The following is a 26,640-nucleotide window of genomic DNA, read 5'->3' as shown; positions in this document are numbered from 1 at the left end:
AGTTTCTACAGATGTGCTGTCACCCATCTCTCCTTTTCCATTACAGTCACATTGACAAGTATGAAATTAGACTAAGTTTGTAAAACTTTGTAACCTCAAGCAATAATTGTATAAAAAAAGAGAGTCAAATCACTGGGGCAGTTCTACAACCCATGAAAAAGATCTATATAAATACTATAAAGTGTTCAGACAGACACAGTCAACATAATTTCTTAAGCTCTGTCCCAATTCTGTTTACTAACTGCACATACAGTAGTACGCACCTCATTCTAACTGTCATAATATCCTCTTTCTGCACACTTCATCAGTCAGTCTGTGACCTTGGAATGTCACTGCCAATAAAACTTCAGAGGATTAAATACTTATTTTGTTGCTGTTATTGTTTATATATTGTAATTTTTTTGCAGGTGTGAGTAGCTTAATTTTTTGTGCATTGTGGGACAATAGTGTCCATCAAATTTAGAAATTGAGTGTTTTTTTTTAAGCAAACTGACATTTTAGCCATGCTAGTGTCAACCATTTAATGAACTGCCATGAACTTTAGTACAGAAATGATCATGGCCCAAAGAGGATGAATACAATTAAGTTTGGTGATCCTCTGACTTGTGTGAATTTGTGGTTGACAATTTACCCAGTGCTTTCATTTATGACCAAATATCTGTAAACCTAATTACACTGACATCAGCCTTGGCTGTACTTTATGTTTATTGCTAATTAGCAAATATTAGTAATGCTAACTCTCTAAACTATGATTACGAACATTGCCAAAAATCACTATTTTAGCATTTCCACTGTGAATATGTCAGCGTGCTGATGTTAACGTTCAGGTTAAAGCTCCACCTCAGTGGAGCCATGATGGCTCTACACTCTTAGTCTTGCTTGAGTTTTCTTTTTTTTGTCACTGCCACTGTGAAAACACAACCAGCAATCTTGTGGCCAAAGGTCCATATTATAATGAAGACACTTCCAGCCACACAAGATACAATGAAAGAGAGAGAAATCTAGTGGCAGTGGCATATGAGTTCAGTTTTCTTTTTTGGAAAACTCATGTTTCCAAGGTCAAGAAGTAACCTTCAAGCTCAACTCAAAACCTGCTTAGAATTAATATGCAGTGTGGAAAGAGACAGCTACAGTTTAAGAGCCCCTACAAAGAAAAACAGAGTACTGAAGCAAGAAATCATATGCAGACTCCATCCTTCATTTAAGTGGCCACTTATCAGGGAAAAAAGCTTTATCTCGCTTTACTTTTGCAACACCCGAGCTGCTAAAGAATGTCTATCAAACTGTTGTAATATTCATACACAGGTGTTTATAGCAGCCACTTCCTGCACCCTGCAAAGGCAGAACAATTAATGTTAATGTAATCCTTATCCTTTCTCAATTTTTGACTCAGGGAATTTGCAGCAGTCAGGATGAAGGAGCTCATGGGTGTTACTGTTGTTGCATTTGCTCTCAGCTGTATGAATGAGCTGCAGAGCCAGCTCACTATCTCTCCTTTCAGGAAAACATAGGTGCTTAGATTCCTTATGTGAGTCCAGCTGCACTTCAGCGCGCGGCTCACTGCACAAATCTGCAGATGCAAAATCTGGAAATAATACCATGACAGGCCACTTGTCCTTTTTACATTAAGTGCAGTTTCTAACAAAATCAAAATTAGTACCCTACAAAAGAAGGAGTGTGTTTTTGATGAATATGAGTCACAGCTAATCCTCATTTTCAGAAATCAGACTTGAGTTGGGTTGGCTTTCAGATGTTAAAATAAATCCAATGAGAGCCTGTAAAAGGCTTAACAAATTGTTAAAAGAGCCAGTGAAAGGCCAAAAATGAATACTAAAGAGTGGCGTGGTAATCATAGGTTGAATCTGTTCAGCTAATCAAGATCTGTTTTAAGAACTAGCCACTTTGCTTTTTTTAATCAGCGCTTTAAGGATTGCACGCTCTCATTAAAGCTATGGAGGCGAAGAAAAGCTGCACTTCACAATTACTTTCCTCAAACTACGACTTTTCACATCACAAGCCTATATTTTATGCGAAAAAAATCTACCCAAGATATTTACTGCATCTATTGCTCAGACTCTGTGTGGAGTGTAAGTCACATGCAGAGGACATAGTTCCAGCTCCCTTGAAGTTAAAGTGAGGAATGGGTGAGTAAGAAGTCACTTACCCTTCAGGGAGACTCTGGGAAATGTACGACCTTTTTACAACTTTGTTTTAAGAGACTGTCTGTCTGCGGACATTGTGCTGGTTTCATTGCATTCTTACCAGCTTTCTTTGGTGTTCTGGTGAAGGTTCCTTTGACGGTGCGGCAGTGGGAGTTGTCCCCACCACAAACCCCACATTTGTCCTCAACTTTGTTAGAGCCAATTTCTCTGTCGCAGCCAACTTTCTGGAGACCAAAAAAAAAGACAAAAAAACAAATAGACAGTTGAGCTGACATTCTTCTTGACAATGTGATTTGATGAGAAGCCGACCTGTCAGATTTTCTCACTGCGGCTCTCTTAGCTGTCGGATTATCAGCGCTGACTGGACAAAAACAGGTGAGGCTGGAGGTGGAGGTTCGGACTCAAACTGCCATTTGGACAGAGGAGTCATGTCCTCTCTCAGAAATTCAGACACATTTGTGACTTCCACCAACAAGGTTATGTTTGTGGTTCAGTCTGTTTGTTTTGTCTGAGTCTGTCTGAGTGTGGATATCTCAAGAATTTTTATGAAATTTGTTGAAAGTCTGACAAAAAACAATAAATAAGTTCATTCGTGAGCTACTTTATATTTTTCTTTACATTTTGGGTCATAACCCCTGAACGACGAGGGGAAGAGGAACATTTGTTGGATTCGTTCGAAACAAATCTATCTACTGTACATGCCATTTTCTGCCATTTAAAAAAAATGAACTACTCCACTCACAATATGTATCTTATGTTCACTAAAACTTGTTTTCACGTGTCCACAGAACAGCAGAGTTGGTCTTGTTTTTCATAATCTAGGCACCACAATAAAGGTGTACCTTGATAAAGCAGTGTGCCATGATGAACACCTACTCTGTGTCACTTTCCTGTCGGATCCAAGACGAGTTTCCTCATTTGTTGTTTTAACAAATGTTATTTGTATTTGTTGTTGTTTTTATATTTGGGTAGACACACCAAAATAATTTTCCTTTAAGTGTCACACTGTTTTACTCCTGATGATAGTCAATTCTTGTAGATGCCGTCTTTGACACAAACTTTACAACACTTTAATGCTTCATGAAATTGCAGCTGAACTGAGATGAAAACAAGGCTAAAACAGGGACGACATTTACCTACTTAAGGTGCCACATACTGACATTATAATTTCTCAGCCCTCTCACTCGCAGCAACTAATCAAAGCCTTTTATAAAGCCTCTGCTTTATGAGTCCTGCTCCTAAAACAGCAGTGAGCGAGCTCTCTGCATCTAATTGCAGCGTGTTCAAAGCTGAGCCTAATGCTGATTGAGCAGTTTACCAACATCACACTGTGTAATTCATTAACGTCCTTCAGAGCTTTTAACATTCAAAAAGCCTGTGGCTGCTGATGTGCATGGTTTCCTAATGCAGCTTTTAATATGTCAAGAACTGTGTCTTTTAAAACAAATCCTTACCACACATTCTCCACGCACGCAGATACTGTAGGCATCCTTGTAGGAGCATCTTGTCCCATCATGCACCAGCTGCTTCATGTACGCCACGTCTCCGGTTTCCCTTGACTGGCAGTACAAGTGGCACCTCTTGTTGGCTACAAGACAGATCGTTTAATATCATTATAAAACAGCACAATAATGTACCCTAACGCTGTGAGCTTTGCTGTTGAGAGGAACTGCAGAGTCGAGTGATAATTCTGTGTTGGCTTGTCTCTATGAGTGATCCCGGTCATATTCATATAGTCATCACCCACAAGCTTTAAATTGCATCCATGTCCCACTGTATGTAAATGGGCTGAAAGCAGTTTTTCATGTAAAGGGCCAAATCACATGGTTAATGGAAATCATAATAAATTACACTCTATTTGCCCTTTGCCTTGAACTCACCACATATCATAATCACAATTTGTGCCTACCGGTGAATGAGTGCCACTGACGACATTTTGGAATTACAATGTAAAAAGAAATTATTGAAATTATTCATTTGTACACCCACACCGATCTAAAGTGTACATGAAAATATATAAAACCACACAGACTTTCTGCTGCACCATACAGCTTATTGTCAAATTGTGCTACAGTCTTTAGAAAACCTCTTCATCTTCTACAGAACAATGGGGTCCCACTTTACCTTCTCGCCTCCGTGCACTTTCTCAGTGGGGTTTCTTACTGTTTTTTTTCTGCACGGCTGCCTTTCAACACCCAGCCCACGTTAGCTGCAATGAGCGGCAAACAGTTCCACAGAGTGAAGCCAGATAAAAGCACTTTCTGATAAAGAACAGATTGAAGTAGGATGCAGGTTCTGTATCTGCACAGGCGTGATCCGCCACCTCTGCTGGAGGGACACATTTTGAGGTTGTATGGTTTTAAACTGGCACAGTGATGGGAGGGCGGGAAGGAGAAGGCCATGAGCAACTGTTGGGAACATCCCTCTACTATATGTGCAATTCTTACCCTGGTCAGTTTCCATGGTTCTGTTTCAGCTTAAAAAGAAAAAGCAACCAGCCACATGCCGGAACAAACAATCTGTTAACAGTTTCCTGGCTTACTGTCGGGATGCTCGTAGGGCAGCCAGTGGTGTTTGGCATTTTGGAACTCAAAGTGGGAGTTGCGGAGCTGGCACTGCTGGGCTCGGAAATCTTCGAAGTGCTTGGGGCAGTCATCGGTGTTGCACAGCTGATACTCGTAGTTTACTCCTGGACAGTCCTGGCCGCCGTTGGAGGGCCTGAGGGAAGGAAATCAGAGGATCAGACAGTGAGTGTTCCTTTGAAACCAAGAACAGGAAAATACATCCAGCTGAAAATGTGATGCTACAAAGCTCAGCAGCTCATATTACAGATGATTCAGTCTCCTCTGAGCCTTGTCAGTTGTCTTACAATGCTTTAAAAATTCAGCATTTGAAGATATGGATTTTCAAGGCATTCAAGTGCAATAATACTATATATCCTTTTTCCATGAGGTGCTGACATCTTTTATTTGGACCTTGCTGTTATTCTAATGTGTAATAATTAATGCTTGACCACAACAGGTTTGAAAGGCCAATTCACAATATTTAAATCTGACTATTTGCTGCTGGGAAAATTCTCCTCTATAAAGTTATTCGACAACTTTTGGTGACTCAAGAGGCCGTGAATTTCTTTTCTTTTTGTTAATACAGTCTCTTTGGTTCCCATACTGAATCTCTGTCTCATTATTAGGCATGAATCATTCAAAGTTTTACACAAGGACATCTAAATTACTGAAAAACAAAAAAAATAATAATTATACAATATACTCTTATTTGTAGCTATTTCTATCATGAATATATAATAATAAATAAAATATAATATAAATATATCATGATGCCTCCTAGAATCAGATCATCTTATGTCTGCTTTGGTCACTTACGCTGGGTTGTTGCACTGACGTGTCCGGAAGCGAACGCCGGTTCCACAGGAGCGAGAGCAGGAGCCATATTTGCTCCAGGAGCCCCAGGTTCCGTCTTGCTTGACCTGATTAGGGTTTTTCCACATGCAGTGACCTTTGTAGCACCACTGCAGAGGATGACAGGGTTGGAAGAGGAGAGAGAAATGAGCCAAACACAGAAGTCTCCTCTCTCTCCAGCACATGATATTACAAGGAAAAAATGCAAAAACGCTACATGGCCAAAAGTATGTGGATAGGAGTGTGTATGTGCTTCTGGTTTGGGCAAAGTGCCTTAGTTCCAGTTAAGGGAAATTTTTACTGTTACATAATACAATGTTATTTTAGACAATAGTGTGCTTCCAACTTTGTGTCAACAGTTTGGGGAAGGCCCTTTTCCAGGTCCACACAGAAATGTTTTTTCCCAGTGTGGTGTGGAAAACTTGACTGGCCCCCACAGAGCCCTGACCTCAGCCCCCTCCAACACCTCTGGGATGAATTTGAACACTGACTGTGAGCCAGGCCTGATCGCCCAACACCAGTGTTGGACCTCACTAATGCTCTTGTGGCTGAATGGGAGAAAATTCCTGCAGCCAGGTTCACAAATCTTGTAAAACATCTTCACAGGGGAGTTTTATAGCAGCAGATTAAGAATGACACGATCATTTATCACATGTGGGTGTTATATTGATGCTGACATACATAATGTAGTTGTCATGACACACTGGATTTTATAATCACATTTTAGCATTTATTATAACAGATGGTGTAGACTAAAACCTGGTGTGCATACCCTGTTGCATTCATGTGTCTTATTAAAGTTATAATATGTAACTGTTCCACATTAAAATGTCTAAAAATGACTAGACCAATGTCATATCGAGTTGTGTACTTACATTATCCTAAATGTTTCCATCAATTCAAATCTAGAGAAATCAGTGATTTTAATCATGGTAACAGTACATTTCATTTGGTTGCCTGTTAAATAACATTATGTCCCCTATGCACATGTGTTAGAGTTGTGGTTGCCTGCCAGAAGCTAAAAATGAACTGTTATCTAACTTTTTACACCTTGGACATTTTCAAATATGTATTTTTAACCGGATGTAGTCATCAGACGTCTGGATGTGAAGTTATCAGAGAAAAAAACTGATCAAAAACCTCCTGAACCACTGACACCGAAGGAATCCAAACCTGGGAGAAGTCGATAGCAGTGGAGGTGAAGACAACAACTCCCATGATCCCACGCTATTTCATGGCGTCACCCAACAACGTCTTTTGTTATTGTTTTGATTGAGAGACTCCTAGCAATTTTTTTTTGTTTTTTGGCCATGCAGTATCATGTGTAATAGACACCCTTACTTTTCCAGGAGCACACTCCGTCCCATCGAGAGGTGGCCCCTTCTTGGTTTTGCAGAAGTACGGGTTGTCAGGGTGACTGCACCACAGCTGTTTACACGGGTCGAATGTGCGAAACTGAAACACAGGGAAGAAGAAAATCACGTGTTAAGGTAAGTGAGCTTACTGTATAAGAACATTAAAGCATGTGGAAAATAGCATGCCTCCACCTATTAAGATGCACAGTATAACTAAAATGATGTCTTAAAACAGCGTCTGTCAGATTTTCTTCTCCTGTATTCGAAGGCACTGTGTTACATCATTGACTTCAAAGAAAAATTCCAGCTGTGACACAAAAATGTCTATTCTGTATGTTTACGTTGTCATTCACTATACAAATATGCAAAAGCGGCTCAGTATTGTGGATTATGATGCTCTGAATCAGTTTTATACAAATCAAACGAACAAACAAGATGTTGTAAAGTCTATGAAGAGCTAATGATCCACAGTCACACTCCTCTGTATCAGCCAACAGACCGAATCGATGTTTATGAGCTGCACTATGAGCTGATTGAAGAGGTTTTCATCTTATTTGAACATCGACTCCAGGGCGGGTGGTCAGACATTTGTTTCGATGATTAGAGCATTTGAGAGAAGGCAAAAATTGGCCTTTCAGCTGCCAGCGGCCACACCTTCACCAAGCCGTTTTGTGAACAACACAAGTACCTATAATTACGTCTAAGAGCTGTTTCTCTCAACTGGTCTCAATCTGGACAATCCTTTTCTCCTCTGGCTGACATTGTTCTTTCTCTCATGAAACTCTTTCACATCTGCACTTAATTCACAATGCAGCTGTTTTTCTCCTTGGTAGAACCATGAGTTCAGATCAAATAACTCCATAACAATTATCATGTAATGGCTTTTATTTAATCCATATTCTCTATAGTTTCAACTATTAAATTTGTCCTTGGTGTTGAAGTTGCTGAAAATGTTTACAGGCTCCTTCCACTTAATAATCACCTACCTTATTTTATGGCTGTGCTTATTTTCCACTCTGTTTGAGTAATTATAGTCCTGCTGAACACACCACTGCTGCAGCAAAGACTGAATTTCCTAAACCGATTTTATTACTGTAGCTGATCTTTCTGCCACTAATATTGTAAATCTCTACTTCTCTGCTTAGTTTTGAAGAGTGCTAAAAGATTATAACATTGTATCTCAGCCAAATGCAATGTTTCCTTTTTGTTGGTGTTCATTATGTGAATCTGACTTCTCTCCTTGAGGGGAACACAGACCAACACCGCATCATGTGAAGTGACACACCTGCATCTTGGTCGTCATGACACGCCACTTTCCTACATGTCAGCCCTGTCTTTTTTCATTCTGTTGCGCTTTTCTCACGGCTGCCAAATTCTTGTAAATCCTGAACACATTGTTGCATCCTGATTTTGTTGACAGATAGAAAGACTGTCGTTATGGCAGGAATACCAACCAGGAAATGGTTAATGCTGCTTTATTAAACCTTTCTTAAACCTGAGAGCACATATTACTCCGTGAATAATCTACACAATGAACGGAGAATGGAGAAATAATTTCAGCCTCAGGAGGCTCCTGAGCAAGTTGATGCAGCCATGGTGAGGATATTGTATGGATCAGGCAAATAAAATACAGCTTTCTGCTTCATTACATAAAAAAGAACTTGAACATTGGAGCTGGACCTTAACTGTGAACTTTTCAATGTCCAATATGAACAGAATCCAAAGGCTTCTGGACATGCACATATCAAGCATGAGGCACTCTAGCAGCGTGATAATGTAATATTACTGAACTGGATTGCTCACTGAAAACCCTGAATCTCAGACTATCAGCATCATTGTCTATTATTAGGTGTATTTTGCTGGATGTATCTGAAGACCGTAAGTGCTTTCTAGTCAAACCTTTCATTACTGGACTGGTGGAAATTCTGTATTAGATGAATACACCAGGAATACTAACAATAGAGCAGAAGTGTTTTAGATTGGGGTCACTGATTTAGGACTCCTTTCTTTGTCCATCTCATTTATCGGGACTTGAAAGAACTAAAATACTTCAAGATAAAACTCTAATTGAGTTCAATCTCTCAACATGTCTGCTGCAGCCACGTCTCCTCGTCCAATTGCTTGGGCGAGTGGCTCTGTGTTTGTAGAGGCACACAAGACAATTAACTGGGTTTAATGACTTTTTCTAGACAAACAAAAACCTTTTCAGCTTGTGGCACAGACAGAATCCACTGGGCTCCAATACACAGTTGCTGTACAGTGGCTCCATCACTACAATTGCAGCTCTGGCTCTCTGTTTTCTTTTTGGTTTCTTTGTTTACCAACAGAGGGGTCCCAGAAATTGCCTGCTCAAGCACCTCATTCATGTCGGTTAATTCGAGCTAAAAACAGAGGGTGACCTCAATTGTCCAAAATTGTTGTTGATGTAACAGGAGCTCCCTCGATGGTAAAAGCAAAAATTAATTGTACTATTATTTTGGTCATGTGGGGATGGAGTGTCTCTGTATGCTATTTTACCCACAGCAGACCAGTAATCACGGTTTGCAGGTCAATACTTTCATTTCAGCTAGCAGGAGCTGGAGTGGCCATCGAGAGAACTGGGACTTTTCTTGATGGTGCCACCACAAAGTGGAAAAAAAAAACATCAGAGAGACAGAGAGAGAGAGAGAGAGAGAGAAAGAGAGATAGATGTGTCTTGTGTTGTGGTGAGAGACCCATTGGAGGAGGCCGAGCAGCCCACTCTGGTTCTGTGTGGCCATCATCTCCCTCATGTCTGTCTCCCTCTTCAGGAAATGATGTTCTGTTTGATCCAACACCTCCGCCCACACGCTTTGTGTGTTTGTATCCTTATCATTGTTGAAACACTGAGGCGGCAGCACGCTGTTGCTGACTCACTTTACATGAATAACAAAACATAAAGGTCTGGCTGAAAAGCTCAGACAAAAGAAGTTAAAATCCAGAAAAAAATAAATGCTTCAAATAAATGTGCAGGAGTAACTGTGCACACGACAGACAGGAGGAGCAGAGCAGCAGAGTGGGTTCAGAACCACAGCTCCCAGAACAGCTCCCAGTAAGTCCAGTCGAAACACCAGGAAAAGTTTTGAAGCATAAGCAGTAGGCAAAAGACAACATGAAGCTAGACTGAGTTTGTTTAGGAGGATACTGTTGTTTTTTAAAAATTGTCTTCTGCTCTAGTTTCAACAAAAAGTCTAAGACACTAATAAAAGTAATCAAAGTCTGTGTGCTCAGCTCAGAGCTACAGGATTTTAATTACAAAAACATTTGGTGAAAGAAAACGCCACTGAAATTCAAATTTGTCTGTATTTTCTGCTGTACTGTCCAGTCTGAATTCGAATCTCTCTCTATCTGTATCAACCTGTAGTTATAGACTTATATGGTCATTTTTGAGAATGTAGCTACTTGTTGTCGTAGCTGTGGACTTTAATATGAAAAGGTGTTTCTGATACGGCTTTTCCTCACAAACTACGATAATAAAATCATCACTGAATCTCTAATTGAATAGTGTAAATAAAAATGACATGACAATATTACAAAATTATATAAATATAATTAATGTGCAGATGTTACTGTTTCATGTACTGTTCTACAAATCATTATAGTTGGGTTTCGGTGTGCCAGTCTGAGTCAATCATGTGAAATCAAAGAAAATATATTTAACTTTCAAATATACAGTCGATCCATCGTCACAGCCTCCACACTGAAAATAAATACCTGGCATAACATGTCATTTAGTCTCGTGTCACAGAGGTGAATTGAAACAAGATTATTACAGCAGTTGGCAAATATTCCTCATATTCAGAGAACCAGAAGACTGAAAAGGCTGAATGCCTCAATCTTTCCACGCTGCTCTTGGTTTCATTACATGTATCACCAGAATATATTCTGATGAAAGTCTGCAGGGACTGATTCAATGTGTAGGAATTCCCCTTTTAACAAAATATTCAGCTCCAACCTGACACATGTGTATAGAAAATACTGAGCATGGAAGTCTTTTTGTCTAACGTGCTTGAGGTCTGAAACTGTAATTTATAAGGTATTAACCTTGACAAAAGCACAAAACATATACAGTACCTACACACTGCAATCTTAATATCAATTCTTCTTTGATTCTACCAGGTGCTGTCAATGTTTGACAGACAAATGTATATCCTGAAACCTACTTTTTCTTTTTCTCTCTCTCAAGGTTCCTCAGTTTATGCAGTGATGAGGCGAGCAGACAGTTTTATGTTGGTGATAATGAGCCTAGTGCTGCAGTGTATGTGTGCATGTGTGTTTTTACACAGGCATTTTCACCAATCAGTCACAACATTAAAACCATCTGCCTAACATTGTGTAGGTCCTCTGACCTGTCGAGGTATGGACTCCACAAGACCTCTGAAGGTGTCCTGAGGTACCAGGCACCAAGACGTTAACAGAAGATCCTTTAAGTCCTGGAAGTTTCCTCCATGGATCCGATTTGTTTTTCAGCAGATCCCACAGAATTTGGAGGCCAAGTCAACACATTGAACTTCATGATTCTCAAAACCATTCCTGAACATTTTTTGCAGTGTGGCAGTGTGCATTATCGGGCTGAAAGAAGCCACTGCCATTAGGGAACACTGTTGCCATGAAAGAGTGTTGGTCTGCAACAATGTTTAGGTAGGTGGTGCGTATCAAAGCAACAACCACATGAATGTCAGGACCCAAGGTTTCCCAGCAAAACGTCGCCCAGAGCAGCACGCTGCCTCTGTTGGCTTTTCTTCTTATCCTCCCATAGTGCATCCTGCTGCCATCTCTTCCCCAGGCACATGCACCCGGTGGTCCCCATGATGTAGAAGAAAACATGATTCATCAGACTAAGCAACCTTCTTCTAGCGCTCCATTGTTCTGACGCTCACGTGCCCATTGTAGGTGCTTTTGGTGATGGTCTGACTGGTCTGAGGCTACACAACAATCTGTGATGACGTGTGTTCTGACAGCTTTCTGTCATAGCCAGCATTCAGGTTTTCAGCAGTTTGTGCTACAGTAGCTCTTCTGTAGGATTGGCCAGCCTTCACTCTCCATTTGTGTCCTTTGGTGCCCATGACCCTGTCATCACTTCACCGGTTGTCCATCCTTGGACCACTGGGTAGGCAGGTAGCTACTAATCACTGGATAATGGGAACAGCCCACAAGACCATTTTGGAGATGCTCCGACCCAGTCGTCAAGCCATCATAATTGGCCCATGTCAAAGTGGCGCAGAACACTTCACTTGATATATCCCATTGATTGACAGGTGCCATTGTAATGAGATAATCAATGTTAATCCCTTTGCCGCTCAGTGGTTTTAATGCTGCAGTTGATCAGTGTATGAGTGTTTTTACAGTTAAGTGTTCACATAAATCTATCATGTTTTTAAGATTCAGTCTCAGCAGACTGAGACTTTTACAGCACAAAAGCTGAGTGAAGCTGAGAGAAGCTGAGAGAAGCTGAGTGAAGCTGAGAGAAGCTGAGAGAAGCTGAGAGAAGTTGAGAGAAGTTGAGTGAAGCTGAAAGAATTTGTGCTCCATAAAATCCTAGAAGGCACCCCTGTCAGGTTCATGTTTAACACTGAGGACTGAATACTTTGATTTTCAGATCAGTTCAGTACCACCTTTAATTTCGTTTAATTTGCCCACAGTCAGAATTCAAAATGAGCTGTGTGATTGCCAGCAATCTCTTCAGGGTAACCTCAATAGTAAGAGATTGCTGCTATTAGGATGTTTCTGGTGTTGGTCTGACTCAGAGGAAGCAGCAGAAAGAGGTAAAAAGGCAGAAAGATGTTGGAGAATAAACTGAATTGATCAAATTACAGACATTATGGATCATTATGGATCAACCTGAGTTCATGTTTAGTTGTATGTGAATGTTTCATTAAATGTATGTTTGTGTTGGTTCCCAGGGGATTTGTGGGGTTTAGGTATGGTATCATATCACATATGACTTCAGTTTCCAATCGACAAGTAAAGCCTATCGATTGATTGATTAGTGTCTGAACGTCACTTGATCAGAGACACTATGGCAAACTGAAATGGGCCTTATTGTTGAAATGAATGGGACATCAGTGTCCTGACTGAAGAACAGGAAGAGTATATCAGAAGCGTGCTAACATAAGAAGTGCATCGATTTACAATACTTGCTGTTACATGTATTGTTAATGTGACTGATCTTGATACAAATGTTACATCATATCATTAAGCCCTTCCTTCTGATGTTGCCTAATCATTCAGATGAATCAATTAAGGCTGCAACTAATGATTATTTTCATTAGAATTAACCTGCTTATTCATCTTTTGATTAATTGCTATAGGTCTATAAACTGTCAGAAAATACAGTACAGTTATCTAATTTACAGTGCGATGTATTCAATTCAACACAATTCAAATATACACTTTGAAGGAAACATAATTGCAACTAAATTTCTATTTTAGTTTTTCTATTAACATAACAAGGATATTTTGTTAATTTACATATTTGGCAACTTGCAAAAAAAGTCAATACTGAACATGTTAGCAAACTGTTCAACAACAGTTCTGTTCTGAACACTACAGTGCCTGATTGATTCACACATCAATTGTTAATTTGAACAATGCTTTGGATTGGATGAGCCAGATCAATTTTCCAATAGAAGTCAATTCAGACTTCTACTTGGTCATTATCTCAGGCTGGAGTTTTGAACACAAGGGAAGCCTTTGGGGTAAACAGTTGTAATCTGCTGACCTTGAGAGTGCTGGAAGTGAATTGATCATGTTCAATGGTGATGAATTTTACCGTTCCTGATGTTAGATGATCCAATCGGTGAGTCTTTACAGGGTAAATGTCATGTCATGTCATGACTCATAGATATGTTTTAATGTTAAGTTATATCCAGCAGTCGTTTCAGTAAATGCCCCGAAACAACGTGTATGTTCAAGTGACAGTGACCTCTAGTGGCCGTAGTAATAATGATGAGAGCAAAGGTGGAAGTCAGGTAGAGTGGAGGTCACGGTGGCTGGCTTGACCAAACTTAGGACTTTGACACCGCAGACAGTTGTTAGTTTCCCAGTTCAAAAAACAGTGAATGTTGTTTCTTTGAACCACAATCATGATCATTTCACAACCTTAACCACCTGTTATTATTGTAACCATAACAACATAGGTACTCAGACCTTAACGAACGCACTTATTTGAACCCAAACATGATCTTTTACTAAACCTACCCAAACCTTCACAGCAGCAATGTCATAACATATCTGTGGCGTATCTCCTACTGCTGTGGAGGCGCAAATTCAGGAAATGCTCCGATGGGTTGTATGAGAGGGTCAGGACAGATGACTTGTGTGTTCGTTTAGGTTGGAGTACTTTCTGACTTTGCTGTAGTATTTGAATCGTATGCTTTTTGTATACTTCTATTCCACTAAAATTCTAATTTTCAGTCCACTACATTTGTCTAACGGTTGTAGCGAAAGGTTATTTTTCAGACTGACAGCATGTAAATAAGTGTAAATTAGGTGTAGTGTAAAGTTTTAAATGCAGGCCTTTATTTGTTATGGAGCATTTTTACCAGTCCTTCCCGTACATTGATTCATTTGTAGAGGCCACATATTGATTTTCTATTTCAAATGGATAAAATCGTATTTTTACCATCTCTCTCTGTGTGCCAGTCATTCAGGGTGTACAGAGCGTGCTGCGTGTGTCTGCCGGGACTGGGCTCAGTATATTTGCTGATGACACAATATGTAATCACCCCTCACTGACCAGAGTTGATTACATATTGTGACCAGTATTATTATAGCAGCCTTGAGTGAAGGATCTTAATACTTCTTCCACCACTGGTAATGGCTCTGGACACAGCACCTGCTGGAGTTTTATAAAATCCTCAGGTGCTGAAGAAAAAGTGAATAATTTTTTTTTTATGCAATGGCTGGTCCTGGCAAGGTTGTCATTTTAAATAAATACAAAAAATGCAAACCAAAAAGTAACCTTGAGAGTAAATTGCAAAGTGCTAACTGCAACAAAACACAATAAGAAAGAATGAAGCCTCAGGTGGCTGCTGTCTGACTCTCTGATTTGTTTATATACTGAAATCAAATGGAGCAGCTTTCAGCCCTACTGAGGCTGGACAAGTGTCTGCTGTCTGTTGAGGTCCAATGAAATTCAAAACACTTCCCCAGAAATTTCAACCTTGGTTCAAATTGAAGATCTTAGTTATCATTTTAGTCCACAGCCTCTGCTCATTCCTTATACACACACATTGTCTGCAAAATTCAAAGTAGGAAATGATAAAATTCCACTTTTCCAGTATTTTGCATTGTGAAAGAGTGACCTTTTATGTCTGTTAGATCACTGCTCTGATTGGCATAATCTCCCTTTTATAAAATTAGACATAAATCATAGTGTAGGTGATGTGAGCAGTGAAAGAAGAAGAAAAACGGAACTGATGAGAGAATACAGTGACAGAATGTGTGACAGACAGAGCATGTGACTGCGATGAAGAGAGCAGATATGTGTTTGTAGTGCTCAATCTGCTGATGTCTAAAATTTTCTTGGAAAGGTGCCATCGTCCTCTTCTATACGTCTCTCTGCAAACAGCTCTTCAGAACTTTTCTGTCTGCTCACCTTAAGAACCATTTCATTTCTAAAGCCTGAAAAAGTTTCAGTTTGATGACATTTTATTTTTCTCAGCTCTTTGAGAGTGAGGAAAGTTTCTATGGATTCTCTCTTTTCCCATTTTTTCACGATTGAGCTTCACTGACAAACATATTTTTTTGGTACAGGGTGCACACTCTGCAGGTGCCCACTAAACGGAAGCTGTACTCACTGAAGTGCAGATCTTGTAGCCCACTCCAAAGTCAAATCGACACTGCTCGTCCATCGAGTAGTTGATGCCGGGAAGTTCAGGAAGTTGTGGCCAGTCATGTTTGAAGGGGTCGTCCAGAAGACAGTCATAGGTGCTGTCAAATGAAAAAAAAAGGAACAGTAGTGTCACTTAACTCAAATGCAGAGTAACATGCCTTTATTTATAACAGGCTTATCATTAATCCCTCTTTAAATACATTTCATTAAGATGCCTCCTGTTTTAATTTGCTGCTGTTAATAAAAACTCCAGAGCTCCTCCATGTTTTCCTGCTGCCTTTATAAATTCGGAATAATGCACACTTCCATATTCATCCATCTGATGCTCTGAGTTTCTCCTGTTGACAGGTTTTTATTAACTAATAAGTTCCCATTACTTTATCTCCATTCTGTGTTTTCAACCTGCCTGAGCCTTGAAGTTGAATCACACACTTTAATTTATGACCTCATTAATTAGCTAACAAATCAAAAGAAAGCCATGTTTTGAAAATAGAAAGCAGATTAAATACATTTGGATTCAGCATTTTGAGTTCAGCTCAAAGTGAGCAGCAAAATATGCTACAATTCACTGTTGTTAGGTGGCTCCTAATTGCTCACCTAAGTGAATGTGCACCACTCTGATACCTGTGAATAGTCTCACTAATTGCTGTAGAAATTCAGCAACACCTTGTTTTCTTGTAGATTTAGGGGCATATTTGGCAGCATGTGGCAAGGGGGTGAAAAGTGGCTCAGTACCGGTGAAACCCAGCTGAGCTGTTCTTTTAAGGCGAGGGGCAGAGCTGAACACCGCTCATGGTCAGACGAGGCATACTGTGCCTGTTAACAACATCTCATACATCTCACCGCAGCAGCCCCCCCCCCAGCGACATCATCATTCTGCACTAACACTTTTCATACGATACATGGATTTTTCTCTGCAACACATCCACTTATAATAGCCGGGAGCTGCTGTAAAGAACATCATACTGTATGGGCAATTGATTGCATGTTGCCACTGTCATCTCCTTTTATGCACTGTCAATAGTTTGGCGTTTCACGCTCTGCTGAACGTTTGATTCTTTTACAGCTGTGTGTAAAACCTGATGTCTGTGAACCCAACATCAGCCATGCATGCCTGTGCTGTTTATAAATAACATGAAGCTTTTTACATCCAAGATATTTCAAATACTGAAGCGTATTAAGGGTGAATTGACGAGAAACAGCATGAGCTTCATCTACTTCTGCCTTTTAAACAGGTCATGTTTCTTTCAGGCGCAGTGAGGTTGGTTTCCAGACTCATGTTATCTGCACATCTCATTTTAAATTTAAATTAATGAAATTTAATGACACCTCTCCCAAGGAGCTTATGTTTTCATTTCAGAAAATTTATTTGTTTGTCTGTTAGTTGGCAAGATATCTAAAAAAGAATACTTCACAAATTTCAGTGAAACTTGGCATCAAATAAAAACATAGCAGATTTCAGGTAATCACCCAGAGAAACCAAATCCGGCCAGGCTGGATGGTCGGTCCAAGTAGGCGGGGCTTGGGGTGTGGCTGAGAGTCGTGAATGTTTTGATGTGACATCACAAAGTTACAGAGGTCCTGACGGCTGGTTTTAAGGCTCAGTTTCTGAATACAGGCTGTTTGCATTTCTTTGTGGACTAAGTGTTTTGATACTTTCACAGTATTAATATAGAACCTAGACCTGCTTTGTAATCAAATAAGACATGGACATCTACCTTTATACAATATGGGACCTTTAAATAGTCATAACTCGTAGTTTGGTACAATTTATTCTATAATAACTCTGATATTTGCTGGAAGGAGTTAAGAGTTCTACAAAAATGATGCTTCCTATCAGAAAGTTAGCAGGATTTTCTATCACTACATACATTTCAATGCAGGTGCAGAATAAGATTGAACATTTTCTGGTGTTGAATTGACCTCTTTAGTGAATTAGTTGGCTTTGTATGGAGGTATGAGCTCTGATTGCTTTCTGATCAAAGCCGTAATTTTAATTAGAAAACGCATGTGACTCTCTAATCATATTACATCCTTACTACTCTTGGCCTCATTCATTCAGGCTCCAATTCTACCACCTGATTCCTGCTGCCAACTCACAATATGGTAACACACCAAAATACTAAGAACTAACTAAAACCTATAAAGATATATTAAAGCAGTGCCACCTCTACAAAAATACTGGGTGTTTTTTTGCACCCACTCACTGAGCTGCAAACGTGAACTCACTGGATGTATCTCTTCAGCTCCTGTCCGCTGCACATGGACCAGTGGTATCGATGGAAGGCCGCCTGCACCAGAGGAGCCATCACGCTGCCCATCGTCGTTTCATCCCCGCAGCGGTTGCCTTGGCCGTCGTGCTCCATGCCTAACCTGCTCCCACAGGGAGAGACAAGCAGATATTTACATAGCTGCAAGATATCAACGTACACCAAATCCCCAAGGACTTTTAAGTAAATAAGATGCTTTTACATCAATGATTCATAATATATAATCTTGTATTATCTTGTGGTGGCCAGAAGTGGAAAAAAAACAAACAAATTATATAAAAAATTGTATCCAAGGAGTAATTTTTAAATTTTCTAAGATGTTTCACATTCAGCTTAACTCCTCTATAATAATAGTATCTTACACTCCAACTCTCCTTTCCATCTTTCTTGATATTTCAAAATATTTCATGACAGTGAAAATATATGATTCCTTTAGTCTTTCTTTGGGGACATATGACGAGAAATCATTTTCAGTTTATTGAAGAGAAAGACTTTGGAAGTGTGATGGTTAACCTGTCCTGATTTATTAGTAAACAAATAACTTTTACTTCAGTATAAAAATCTCGCTGTATTTCGTTTGAAAAGACATTTCTCAACATCTTTGTTGTTGTTGGCTTGTCACACTATTGTCTCAAGGTTTGGCACAAAAGGAAAAAATCTGCTTCCTTCAAGAATCGAGGAAGGTTTTATAAACACTTACTGTATTACCTTCATCCATTTAAAAAGAAGAATGTAAATGTCACATTGAACTAGATGAGACACTACCATTATCATGAAGAAAAGAAAAACAGACTTTTTAAAGTCTTGATTTGTTTGTAACTTCCAAGTCAAGTATTGAACTGACTGCGTATTTCCCACAGTTGATTTCCCATAACTTTACTGGACCTTTTATTGGACCTGTGTAAATGACTACAAGAACAGAGCATAGAAAGTAACAGTGACTCCCCTGAAAGGGCTGTGCATATATTGAATAACGTGCCCTGATACAGACTTGCAAAATAGAAATGATTAGTTTTCTGTTCAGCCAGGGGACATGATGCTGAATCAAAAACTCATGAATAAGAAAAAATAACATTTGCGAAATACTTTTGCAAAACTTAATTTAAACATTTAAATGAAGGCAGATGAAGTAGTATAAGCCTTCAGCACTGAGCAATATGTGGTGGCCAGAGCGTGATCCTCTTCACTTCCTGTCCACTGAAAGCACCTACTCACACCAAGAAAGGAAATCTGACAGAAGTAACGGCAGTAACAATTGAAACAGCCGACGATGGAAAAATATTCTCAAGATTTTGCCTCAAGTTTGACTCAAATGCCATCCATCTTTTTAAGGACATTTTGTTCCTTTAGTTGAGAGCGGACAGTCGACGGATGTCTGGAAATGAGAGGAGAAAGAGACGGAGGATCACCTGCAACAAAACTCTCTTTGTCAGAGTCAAACCAGGGGACACGTAGCATTATCAGGACGTTATGAAGACAACCCGATGTACTTTACTTAAGGAACAGAAAACTAGGATCAAAGAACATATTCAAAATGACTTTGAGTTGGGATTTTTTTTTGTAAAACTATTATTTCCAATGTTAAGAATAAACGTCCATACTTCCAAATAATGTTATGTAGCATGATTAATATTTATTATGAAATTATTTGGTCATGTGACTGAAGCCAGATAAATACTTGCCAAATAGACTTTTTAATGAGTGAAAATTGATTGAAAAGTGATTGATGTAGATTTATCTTCGAGGACCAGATTCTGAAGAAACTCTGCTGCTGTCATGTTGCCTGTGAGGGGGGACTTACAAGGTCATTCATTTAATTGTTATTAATATCAGACAACTTGCAATATACAGCCTCAAATAGCTTCAAATAATTGGTTTATGAACCGGACAGATGGTGTTTGCGTCTCTTTGTTTAGTGTGTTTTGGTTTCATGTCGCTCCTCTGGGCTTTACCAATCAGTATGCATCATTTGTCATCATGGCCGTCCTTCCCATCACACACTCGGCTGTCATACTCATCGCACTAATGTCATTTTAAAAACCTGCAAACACAGCATTAAATTTCCTTGTGGTTGTGAGAAAACATGTTTGCAGCACAATTTATAGATTCAAAAATTTTTTCCAATAATCGCAAAAACAACATTTTGGATTTTCAGCCGATATTAGGGATTTATTCTTTGCTGTTCTCTGACCTGACCAAAGACAATGATGTGCTCATTGTGCACCACTGTACATGCTGTAATGTCCTTGCCCTGAATGACAGGTCACGTTTTGCCAACATACAGTGAGCATCAATAAACACTTGTGTGAGCGGATGAGGTGTCGATATCCTATGCTCCAGTGTCACCAACTCAAACTCCTGCTCAGTTATTTTTAGAGATGCATGAAATGTTCTGCTGCTCTTCTATCAGCCTTTTAACTTGTCTCTGCTCCTGATATTTTGTTGTGTTCTGCAAACATGTGCAAGATTAAGAAATAAAAACTTTTAATCTGGTTTTTTATTTTTATTTTTCCAGATAATGTCTCTGTAGATGTGGTGTGGTGAGTGAGTAGATTCTCATATAATCATATCATGAAGATAAAATCAACTGTCATTGGTAAAAGTAGATGAGAACTAAACTGAATGTGCTGCACATATACAGCAAAAACAGAATATCAAGCCTTATAGCATAGTATTGTTATTATCTTTATGCAAACCTCTGGGTGAGGGCAAGTTGAACCTTGAACATTTATTGCTCTATTTATGTCTTTTAAGTCCTTTCACGACAGTAGGAGCAGACAGTTCCTCTCCATTCATATAATCTATCGTATTTAGTTAACTTAAGCATCAGACAACAGGAAATACTCATTTCTAAATGGCCAGCAGACATTAGTTAAAAAACATTTATCAAGAAACTTCAAACATAAGTTTGAGTTAATATTAAAGTGCTATTCTAAGTGTGCAAGTTCTATTAAACTGCAGAAAATCATAGCGACAGTTCATCTGCTTTGGGCTTTCAATTAAAGCATGAGTTCAGGGTTAAGTATGTTTGTAAGGAACCAACGGGAATTGACTGTAGAATTCTAGTGGATTATTCTGAATGAATTTGGAGTTTAAATATGACACAGAAATTCATTTAATATCAACTTCTATGGGCTTTAATATTGTCTAGTGAAGTCTGATGTCTCAGTGACGGTCGGCCCCTTGACGACCTCGCATATTGGTCATGGACCACTTTGCTTTAGAGAGAAGTTTTTCTTGCATTTAATTTAATTCCTTCTTTGTCTCTGTCGGAGAACAGCGCTGCTCTGATGACACGTCATTGACAGATGTACTGTTCACAACTGTTTTGTCTAATTCTTATGTTTTTGTTTGCTGGTTTCTGACGGGACATTGTGAGATTCTTCTTTTCACTCTTACTTTCACACAAACAAAGGCTGTCTTATATGACAAATTTAGAGGCGCTGATTAAGCTAATGATCAAGTCTCATGAACTCGTCGTACCTCATTGTGACAGATGCAGATGCTCAAAGACTCAACCCGGCTCTCAGCACAGTGTGCTGTGTGGGTGACTGTGTTGGGCTCAGCTTGTTCATGACTTCCTCTTTGTTGGTTTTTTCTCAAGTGTGTTTCTTCAGTGTCACCACGTCTGTCCTCTGTTCTCTTCTCGGCTGATTAAATCCATGTCCCCTCTGACTTTTTGATCCTCTGAGAGGCTGTTGAGCCTCTGTTGGCTGAAGTTTTGTTTCCATGCAGCATAATAATGTGTCTCAGATATCATCAGGAAGTACTGCATGTTTTCAAATGGACTACATTTTCAGAAACTTACTTTATTGTTATAAAACTACAGTCACAGCTTAAATGTGTACTCTTCGTAAATCTGTCGTCACATGATTAATGTGATGTGCAGTTACCTAGGAACAAAGGGTGGCTTATGTTGATTAAGGATTAACTCTGTCTGAGGAAATGATGATCTGACGCTACTTCGTGCCATCTTTAAAAAGTCCCGTTAAATAAAAAGTTCTTACCACGGGAGCTGGGTAATTAAAAACAAAGAGGGCAAGTCTAGGATTTCTTATCCTTTGTTATTGATCACTGAAGGCATCAGTGTGGGGGGTAGATCCTGAAGCTCAATCACTGCTGATCTCATCACAGAAATATAATGACTCCTGGTTTGAAAGTTGATCATTTGCATTGTATTCCTGAGGCTTTTATGATATAAAGTAGCTTGTTTTCCAACAAATATCCCACTGAGGGGCATACAGACGTATAGTACAGATGTTTAGGACAAATTTTTACAAGAAGGAATGTGAAAATGTAATAGTTAAGACCTTTGAGAAAGGCGAAGAGCTAGCAAGTAGCTATGTAAGTAACACAAGTAGTGTTTGACTTGGAGCACGGACGGGTTTAAGAGAGGTGGACATGGAGTTTCATGTGACGGAAAAGCCTTTCGTTATCAAGGTACACAGTCTGAAGGACAAAATTGAGCAATGGTTACAAGGGAGAGTGAAAAGGGCGGAAAGATGATGAGGCCAACTCATGTAGAAAACATCACTTCAGTGAGCATGAAGGAATTATGATGCAGCTGTTGACACCAGCTACCCAGAAAAACCTGAAGACTGAACAAACCAAATATAAGGATTGTTACCAACCAACCTGTTCAGATCTTTAAGGCTTTGGCAGTCAGGGAAGAGCACAGACCTCACAACACACCACACTAGACAACACACTGTGAGCAGCTGAAGACAACCCCACAATGAAGTGACTAGCTGTAGACCTTTGTTTAATTTCTTTCCTCCATTCCCTGTCGTCTCTCCACTGGCACTATCCACTGAAAAAATTCATAATCTAAGTGTCAGAGGCTGATGACATCCTCATGGTTACATTTCATTTACATTATACTTTGTCAGGAGTCGTCACGATGAATAAATTGGCTTTGATATGCAAAAGCTCCGAACAACCTCTACACCACTACACACTGACTGACTTATGTCTGTGGACTCGCTACTACTCAGCAGAAACCAAATAAACTGAGGCTGTGAAAAATGAAAGATTACTGATTGAAATACAAACATATCTGTGAACAAAATCAGCCACACACAGACAGATGGGTGAAACATTAAACAGGATGACAGCGCCCCCACCCACAGGACACGAGGGGGATGAAAATGATGCAACGCTTATGCTGTGGCCTTCACAGTCACCAGATCTCAACCCAAATGAAAACCTATGGGACATTTTGGACCAACGTGTCTCTCCACCATCATCACAACACCAAATGACTCTCTTTTGGAAGAAAGGTGTTCGTCCCTCCAGCAGAGACTTCCATTGAATATCTGTATATCTCTGCACAATCTGATCCATAGCGCTTCACTAGCAGTACTTAAAGTCTCTATTGTGTCTGCCTCATGGAGCCACTTATCTCCTCATCTTAGTAACACTAAAAATAAAATGAAAACTTAAAAAATACACCCTCTTTATTTCCTTCACTTAGCTGCTCTTCAGTGCAGAAGCTTAGAAGCTGTCTCAGGATTTTGGGAATTGCTTTTTTTTCCCTTTACAATTATTTAATCTGGAAATTGAATTCAAAGGATCCTCCAGGATCACCTCTCAGTAGAAGAAAACTGTGTGTGTGTGTGTGTGTGTGTGTGTGTATACAGTACAGCCCCAGGTTTCCACATGATTTATATATATATATATATATATATATTTCTTTCCAGGCAAAGTCTATTGATCCCTGAAGATGAAATCCTCTCTTGTCCCGAGGGACAAGCAAGCGTGAAGTTGGAGGATTGGGTGTCTCGCTCAGGGACCGTCTCATCCCGTTGACTCTGTCAAACAGCAGCTGCTCCTGCTGAAGGACAGCTTCACTTTTCTCTTCAAATATCTGGTCTTGAGTTTCCGTCTGCTCATTCATCCTGTCAATCATTCAGTCATACGTGTTCCCACCTGTGGCATCACCTGACCTGCTCCTCCTCCCCACTCACCTCGTTCTCTCTCCAGTGTATATACACCAGTCTGTTTCCACTTTCTCTGCCAGATTGTCTTGGTGCCATGTGCCTTAGCTTTCCAGCACTCTGATCTTTGCCTGCCTGTTTTGGTCCTGATTCTGTTTGTGTTTTTTGGATTTTGCCTCAGCCCGGCTCTTTGTACTTTGTTCGCCTGCTTGGATTTTTGCAGTTGCTGTTGAAAAGTTGGCTGATAAAAAAAAAAAAAAAAAAGTCCTGTTTGTGGTTCTGTGGTTCTGAAGAATTTTGATTATTTCTGTTGCCTGATGTTTCTACGGTGCTTGTTTCAAAAGTTTGGTTTGAAGCACTTGAATCGGGACCTTCACCTGCAACACGTGCATAATTGCTCTTTTTTTGATAATGTGAAATAGCTTGAAAAGAGCAAGAAAGCGGAAAAACAACCTTACGTGACTAATTTATTATTGTGTAGTCCAGTCCATCCAGGTTTCAGTGCAGAGCCACAGCTCATCTGAAGCCTTCCTCAAACTCGCTCTACTTTTTTCTTCTTGCTTAGTGAGAATCTTTGAGGTCACCACAAACAACAGAGCTTAAATTTCACAGTGTACAATATTCAAACGACGTAGCTGAATTTTTACTTTGCTCAGTTTGTTAGTAGAGACTAAGAAGCGTATTATTTTTCTGCAGTCAACAAGAAAATAACAAGAACTTTTGTGGGTCCTAAACAGGCGACAGGTGAATGTAGTGCACAAATAGTGCGTGAATTTAATACATCCAAGCTTCATCCTTAATTTAGTCCTTTTTCCTGTTTCCTTGCTTGTTCTTTGTCACAATAATGAGCAAGGCAAATTCAACCTGCATGTTTTGATGGTCACATGCCCGAAATTCCTTTCAATGGGATATGAGGGTTGCCTAGCGACATGACTCTTATTCAGTCTGAATCTCTATTCAGCGTGTTGCCATGCATTTCCTCAGTCAGTGAATAAATATAAATACTTATTTGTGATATTTCCTGTGGTCAGTCATCGCAGGTTTCAATAACTTCCCCTGTTGCGCTTCCCGCTCATGTGAGTGCGTGCGTATGATGCTTTTGTGAACTTTAGTTTAGACGTGAAGCATGTTGCAGGACATGTGGACTATGCGTGCGGACAGATAAACTGACAAAATATTACAAGCGTTGGCTGAGTCCTTGTGTTTTTTGACTTGCTCAATAAACAAACCATGAAATTCAATAAAGGCTACCATGTTTGTTGTCAAAGTGCTCAAGGCCAATCTCCTTAAAGGTCCCCAGTGTCACTTAATATAGAGATCACAAGGAGAAAAAAAATGCCCCAGGGAGATAAAACATGTGCAGCTGTGGTATAAAGCAGAAGGACAGTCATTTCCCCTCAACTACAAAACAATGTCACCTTAGGAAGAGGAATGCGTATGTTGAGGAGCTTCCAACACCCTCACACACAAAGAAGAAACAACATAACAAGAGGAACCTACACATGTCCGGTCTCGTGAGCCACGACGAAGGCTGAGGAGAAGCCGTCCTCGTGGTTGAGGGTGCAGCTCCGCACAGGGTGGCACATTCCCGTCACTGGAGCATAACCTGATGGACACAAGGAGAGAGGGGGGAGGTTACCGTCACAGACTGTTAAATGAGAAATGTCAAGAGAAATTGACTTCTTTTAAATAAATAAAACTGTCCGAGATCTTGTTTGTGTCGACATAAGCAGCTGTACAAGAACTTTACAACATTTTGTAAACATTTTGTAAAATAATGACATGTTAATAAATTATTCAAAGAAACATATTGAAAAGTATTGTAGTTTTGCTTGTGGTACATAAAATTAAGTATCATATGGAGACTAGTGCTGACAGTTTAAACCTATACCAACATTAAATACCCAAAGGTGAAAACACAGCATGCACATAGCTTCAGGACAAAGTTGACCAATCTGAATTTCACCACTTTATTCTGCACATGTTAACAAACATGCTAATGTTTCGGCCAAGTGGACTTCACCAGTAAAATAGCTAGTAAGGAAGGATGCATTCATATTCTGATTTACAGAAAGCCCATGGAACTCAAAAATTATCCTCCCCAGCAGCAACCACCCAAGCCATACATACCAAAGGGACAGATCTCACGACTAAGGAGAAAAGGCTCAGTACTGGATGAATTCAAATGCAAAGTAGATGAGATGAAATCAAAATTCTATAAAAGAAATTTTCATATATCCATAATAAACGAAGCTTAAAACCATGCTGTAATATCTTCAAAGTTTGAGTTTCTTAATCTGAAGAAAGAATAACTTTCACAACTGAATTCAATCACTGTCATCAGAAACTTTGGGACATAATCGACAGACACTGGCACATCCTAAGTGCAGAACCATGAAATCACTAAATCCACCTCCTCCTATCAGTCTGACCACAATCAGAGACAACCTTGTACTTTTCAATCTACCAAACCTAATCATACTTTGTTCCATCTAAAAGGAAACTTCAGATGTGGAAAGGGCAGTCATGACTGGGGAGGTAGAGCAGGTTGGCCACTAATCGGACAGTGGGTGGCTCGATCCTCGGCCCCTCCAGTCCAAGTGTCCTTGGGCAAGATAATGAACCTGGTGATGTACCATTGGTGTGT

At 39.7% G+C, this 26,640-nt stretch overlaps 1 protein-coding gene across 1 annotated transcript in view; it reads right to left on the bottom strand.

The window, feature by feature from the left end:
• adamts3 (ADAM metallopeptidase with thrombospondin type 1 motif 3) overlaps positions 1-26,640 on the bottom strand; it is a 136,763-nt gene that overhangs the window by 28,806 nt on the left and 81,317 nt on the right. The window contains exons 8-15 of the mRNA XM_022765727.1: positions 25,494-25,599; positions 18,017-18,160; positions 15,753-15,885; positions 6,920-7,033; positions 5,543-5,688; positions 4,705-4,880; positions 3,617-3,750; positions 2,263-2,386 (exon numbers count right to left, since the gene is read on the bottom strand). Of these exons, the coding sequence (XP_022621448.1) occupies positions 2,263-2,386; positions 3,617-3,750; positions 4,705-4,880; positions 5,543-5,688; positions 6,920-7,033; positions 15,753-15,885; positions 18,017-18,160; positions 25,494-25,599 (1,077 nt within the window). The remainder of the gene's footprint in view (positions 1-2,262; positions 2,387-3,616; positions 3,751-4,704; positions 4,881-5,542; positions 5,689-6,919; positions 7,034-15,752; positions 15,886-18,016; positions 18,161-25,493; positions 25,600-26,640) is intronic.

The sequence above is a fragment of the Seriola dumerili genome, unplaced genomic scaffold (genome assembly GCF_002260705.1).
Source record: "Seriola dumerili isolate Sdu_G_001 unplaced genomic scaffold, Sdu_1.0 BDQW01000733.1, whole genome shotgun sequence".
Taxonomy (NCBI): Eukaryota; Metazoa; Chordata; class Actinopteri; order Carangiformes; family Carangidae; genus Seriola; species Seriola dumerili.
Note: the sequence above shows the minus strand (reverse complement) of the source record. Positions and strands in the feature narration are given on the sequence as shown.